The 6027-nt window shown below is 35.9% G+C and overlaps 1 protein-coding gene across 2 annotated transcripts in view; it reads left to right on the top strand.

Moving 5' to 3' along the window:
* Positions 1 to 1995: 1995 nt before the first annotated feature.
* Positions 1996 to 6027, top strand: part of LOC107093504 (disks large homolog 4-like) — a 67962-nt gene continuing 63930 nt past the window's right edge. For both annotated transcript variants that reach the window (XM_015388607.1, XM_015388605.1), the window contains exon 1: positions 1996 to 2375. In XM_015388607.1, coding sequence (XP_015244093.1) covers positions 2274 to 2375 — 102 coding nt within the window. In that variant the 5' untranslated portion in view covers positions 1996 to 2273. The remainder of the gene's footprint in view (positions 2376 to 6027) is intronic.

Below are 6027 nucleotides of genomic sequence, written 5' to 3'. Positions count from 1 at the left end.
TATATATATAGAATAGAATATTTCCTAATGTGCTGGTTGTATACAATTTCTAGAAAAACAAATAAGAAATAGACAAATAATATTTTTGCAGCTTTTATCTGAAAAAGGCTACAGTTTTTAATACAAATTGTGACCAGCTTTAAGGAGACCAGCAAGCAACGGCCTGCCATGGTTTGTTTTCGACGGCAACATTAGACTTGGCTACTTCTTTTAGAATCTACTGGCCTTTTAAATGTAGGTTTGTTTGTACATTACTGCTAAACTCTGAAAAGCGGAGTTTAGCAGTACTGTGGTGGGCGTAGAGTAGCGGTACCCCTAATTATCATTTTCTTGGGGTTGCAGAGAATCTGTTCTAAATTTTGCTACTTGTTTTCTGTGAAAAAGACAAAAGTTACTGAAATGTTTCATCTATTAAAAGTACCAATGGTAATTGTTTAATCAACTGAAACATTGATGAATTGAGTTGATGTTTGATGTCTTTTCGAGAAAACCTATAAAGATCTCCTTCATTTTTTTTTAAGTTAACCTTAACCATATGTACAAGACAGAACATGAATGCAAATCAACAAAATCCCACCAATTGAGAATCAAAATATATTTGTCAGGGGAATTTAGCTTCTTTGAAACAGACACTTTGCATAGTATTAAATATTCTTAGCAGATTTTACATACCAATTTTGGATGTTTGGAACATGTTGGCTGAGAGAGTGTGATATCTTTTTAGTATGCACTAGCTGTATAAGCCCTGTGGGTGAAACAATAGCCTTCTACAACACAACTGCAGATTCAGCAAAAACTGTTAACACTGCTAGCACCAGTTATATTGATTTTTTTTTTTTTTTTTTTTGCAATAAATGTTTTACCTAGTGGGATTTTGAACACTTTACTCTAACTCTAACCTTGTTTAGTAGATGCACTTTGATAAGGGGTCTACCTTCTCTGCACCACTATTATAACAATGAATAAAAAAAGTACACCCTGTGCAGAGATAAAAAGTATTTCCCCCCTGACAGGTTTCCTTTTGTTTTAAGTTTCAATCAAACTTACATGTTTCAGATCATTAAACAAACTCTCAAGGCATTTAAGGTTCTTTTGTGTGTTGTTTCACGATGGTGGAATGACTTACCAAGCACTCTCTTGAAGACCCAGCTTTCCAGAGAGCATCTTATACACATATTCTTTCATATTCCTGCAACAGGATCTCTTTTTCCTCTCCTTTCTACTAAACTTTTCTACTCTGTCACTTTTGACAGGTAAACTAGCTCGTTCTTAGCTCTGATATTAACTAAATCCTCATTTGTAAGTTACTTTGGATAAAATAACCTGCCAAATGCATTCATATAATACAACTTTGATTGTGTGACTTTGACTTTGATTTAACTTAATAAATGAATCTATTATTTAAAATGTACTTTTTCAAATAGCTTAGGTCTGTTAGGGGGATATTAAAATTAGTTTATTGTATAAAACATTTTTTGTCCACAGCATGTGTAACCACTCATTTATTAAAGTAATCAGGCCTTTGAAAATTAAGAATATCCATGTTGACTTTAATTGTAAATATGTAAAAATCCCGCCTTTTTAAAGAAGCAGCATAATGGAAAATTATCTCACGTACAAATTATGATAGGCACAACAATAATGTCAGTAACTGACGTTAAGGAATAATAGTTTGCATCCACTGCCTCGGAAATTTCAGCACCTTGGACAGCTCCCGGTGCTTCATTCTATGATTAACCAACAGGGGGCGCAGCGATCACGTTGTTACATGCTGTGAGCAAATAACACGAACAGATAAGGTCTTATAAATGTTTCCCAACTCTTACTGGTTTTACCAAAATAACGTAATGTGTATTTTATCCGATATCGCGTGTTAGATGTGTAATCTTTAAGGTTCCCCCTGATTGAAGTGGAAGTGATTCTTCAGTGTTGGGATTCCGTGCGACTCGCTACTCCGAATCCCGCTGCGCTTTGTGTACAAACTTTACGGGTAATCAAGCAGAGAGCGGGGTAAAAGAGAGAAGGAGACTAACTGTGAAAGATGCTCCCGCTGCTCCAAACCTTTGGGCATCATGTATGGACTTAAGCTTTCATCGTCACGTCAGAAATTAGTGCGTTTTTAAAGTTAGATGCGGACGCAGATATTGGACACTAAAGGCTTTGCGGTCGCGGTGGGGCAGGCGGCGTCCATCCCCACGTTGCTCTACCTCCCCTGGAATCCGGCTGCTGTGATCTTGCGGTGGTTGTGAGAGAGTCTGCGAGGCTCCGGACTGATGTCTCTGCCTGTCAGGAATTTAAAGTGTCTCTCACCGGTCATGTGCCAGTGTAAGGTCATCTGCAGCAACCGGACCCTCTCTCTGATGTTCGGGTGTAAGGTGAGCCAATGTGTACATCTTTATTTTCTAGAAAGGGAGGCCTCCAGAGGAGGGGAAACACCGCTTGGTCGTTGTCCGTGGTGCTAAATAACCAATTCCTTATTGCTTTATTACAATATTTGCATTTTTCTCACACGTTTCTGGTCTTATATTATCAAACGATCGAGCGATTTTCCTCATAAATTATCGTTTCCGTTTACTGGTACATACGGCAAGCTGCATACTCTGAAGGCAGAGCTATTTATCCTGAAAGATTTATCCTAATATTTGTAAAATAATAACCTCTACTTATGAAATGTAGAAGAGACATTGTTTATTTTCAGATATCCGCTCACAGCAGGGCTAAAAATAAAACCTTTAGGTTCACATTTCTTCTTTGTAGCCCAGCAGAGCAAATTGCATGATAAGATTTTGACCTTGGGAGATGCACTTTTATGCTTAGGGCCACTTAGATATCATTCATCATCAGGGAAACTATACACTGACACAGAGGCATAATCCCATCTGCAAACCAGGGAACATGAACTGTGCCCCTGCTGCTCTCCTCCATCCCTGTTGTGCTCCTAATCAGAACTGAGCAGTGCTTGCCTGCTGCTTATCAGAGAAAACAGCCTTTCTTGTTAAGCTGTGTGTTTGTGATGCTGCAGTTTTGGGTTTGTCATAAAGATTTTACTTTCATTTGTTCGGTGTTTGTCCATCACAGTTCAGTTTTGGCTCCCTCCAGGTTAAAGTTATTGGAACCAGAGTTTCCCTCCATATGTCCGTTTGTCTGTTGGCTCCACTCTTTTAAAATCTAACCGTAATCCTGTTATTCAATTTCTAAGATTGTGTCTGTGTTAAATACAGTTGTCAACATATTTAGTGGGATCTGCAGACTTTTTTGTTTTTTTCTGAAAAAAAAAAACAACAAAAAACTGGGAAACAAAATCCAAGCTTTTATTTTAGTACTAAGAAAAAAAATGTTAGAGGACTACAGAATTTGAAATTAAGGTCACCAGGTTTTTATAAAAAACAACAACATTGGAATCTATCAACATTCTAACGTTTTTTCAAGAGGAAACAAGAAATAAAAATCTTTCCATCCATCAAAAAAGCTACATGAAGATTTCAAAACTGTGCTTCAAATTCAACTGAAACTGTTTTATTAACTTAGATTTAGACAGATTTATTTATTATTCTGTTTACACAAGTGTAAAACAAAAAGAAATTTCGTTTAGAACAGCTCTCTGGAAAATGTCCTTTTTTTTAAAGTGCAGCCTTAAAAAATAGTAATATATATATATTTATATATATATACAGTGATATAAACACATGACTGTAATTTTTTTTTTTTAAAGTGAGCTTTTCAGCTACACACCATCCAAGTGGACTGGATGTGAAACAAGGGCTGAACACATGGAACAGAAACTTAGGCTAGTGTTGAATGTTGTGTAGCGGATTTGTAATGGGCCAGTTTTCTCCTCTGAAGGCTCTTAACTATATTGGACAGCATGACATTACATTATTAGCTTTTTATTAGACTTTTAAACATACTACATTAAATCAATTCTGAGATTGTAATTATTGTGCTTTATGAAATATGATTTTGTTTTAAGTCTGCATTTTAATATATCTAGTTGCCAGTTAATCTATTCACCTGTTTGTTAAATATATTCAGTTCAATAGAGGAGGATGAAAAAAATCTGAAATTTGATAATGAAAAAGAACGGTGATGGCAGTTAACTACTGCAGCTTTTCAGCTGCAGACACTTTACTATCTCTCTTGTTTTTCTTTACTGATATTACAGATCTGGGGAGCACTTAGCAATGTAAAAAGTCACTTCAATTGATATGCTCCTCTACAAAGACATCTCTGAATGTGAAGCTGATTGTTTTCAGGTTCTCAACTGAATTAAAATCAGAAATTGGAGACGAAAGTAAAAAATCTGAGAAAGTAGTCCGAATTTTGAAAAAATTCCCGTTGGACTATAGCAGAGAATTTACAGCCACTAAAAAAGAAAACATCTCCATCCTTGAAAGAAGAGGATCTTGCTGTGCTCAGCATGGAGTATTAAAAGCGTAGATATTCCCCTCCTTCCTTGTAAACATCCTATTCCAGCTCCCATGTCTATGTTTCCTTCTTTTTTTTTTTTACTTGGATTTAGGCTGCAATAATTCAGCCAGAGGAATCATACCGCACAAATAATCTTAAGAGACTTTAGAGGGAGATATTTTATTTCCGATGGATCATCTAAGTAAGTGGTCCTCCTAAATGTCAATCATCCAGGTGATATGTTTACAAAAGGCGGTCCTACCTGCTCGTCCCGTTAGCTATCTATTTCTGAGCATGCGCACTTTCAGGCATATATCTGTGATGAGCTAACGTTTCATACAGTCATTGTAGCTCACCTTTCTCACCGGGGTTCTTTGAAAATGGCAGAGGATCATAAGAGAAAAAGTGTCTACGAAGTGTACGAGAAGAAAAGAAAGGCCTCAGAAGAGGCAGATATATCCTGGAGTGCTTTGCGCGGAGAGCTCTCCTAGCAAAGCATTATGGGATTTGCTGTCACAGCCATGGGCTGTCGCTACCCAACACCATAGACTAAAAACAAAGATGGCACAGCGTGGTCTAGGAGGAATTACATAACCAACGGGGAGCAAAGAGTAGTGATCATCTGTCCGAAAAGTCAGTTAACTGAGTTTACTATAAAGTCCACTATATACATGTAGTCCCCGCTCTATATAAGAATAGCAACTTTTAAGCTGACTGTGGAGGAGAAATGGGTTTGTGCATGCTCTCGCACATGTTTATTAGGCGTTCCCTCTCTTGAGCAGGTACAGGGTTGTGCATGTGCATTTTCTTTAAAGTGGAGAGGGCGGGTCTTTTTAAAAAAAATCACAAAAATTCTCCACAATGCCTTTAATTGAGTTAGGGGTCCAAATGTAGTTTAGTCTGTTTATTCCATAGAGAAGTTAGTTAACCTCTGAGGTTTTAAAACACTGCCAATATTTTATCTTCCTGATTAATCTCTTACAAAAAAAGATTAAAAATTACAAAAATAACAAATCTTTGTTGAGTTATTCAGTTATACAAAGAACAGAGCAGCTAAAATATGTTTTTCTATCAGTAGCAAATAAATCTATAAGAATCTGATATTAATGGACTCTGTTTCAAATGTGCTGCATAATGGAGGATCATTAAAAAAACTTTTTTTTAATTCAAGAAGATCATAATCAGCGGACACCAATCAAGCAGATGTTGTAAGACTATAATCATTGGCCGATTTATCTGAATAAATAAACAATCAAATTCAATAAAAAATAACCAAATCAAAGAAAATAATTCAGTCTGAATTCTATAAGAAAGGAAATAAGGAAAATGTTTATTCTTACTTAGACTCTGTCCAATGTATCTCCTGTGACAGAGTAATAAAGAGTGAATAACTTTTCACTTCCTTAATAGAATAAAAAAAAAAATCTATGTCATTACACAGACAAAAATACTTTTTTTTAAGCTTTAATAGTCTAAAAAACTTCTAATCTGTTCCCTATCCTGAAGTTAGGTTTTGCATTTTATCAAAATTTTATATTTCTTTGGAAATTATCTAGGAAATTAACTATGTAATTGTTAGCTTACTGAAACTTCTTTTTCACAATGGTAGTTGTGTGTGTG

The sequence above is a fragment of the Cyprinodon variegatus genome, unplaced genomic scaffold (genome assembly GCF_000732505.1).
Source record: "Cyprinodon variegatus isolate N-32 unplaced genomic scaffold, C_variegatus-1.0 Scaffold429, whole genome shotgun sequence".
Taxonomy (NCBI): Eukaryota; Metazoa; Chordata; class Actinopteri; order Cyprinodontiformes; family Cyprinodontidae; genus Cyprinodon; species Cyprinodon variegatus.
The sequence above is the reverse complement of the archived record's forward strand: the minus strand, read 5'-3'. Positions and strand labels throughout refer to the sequence as shown.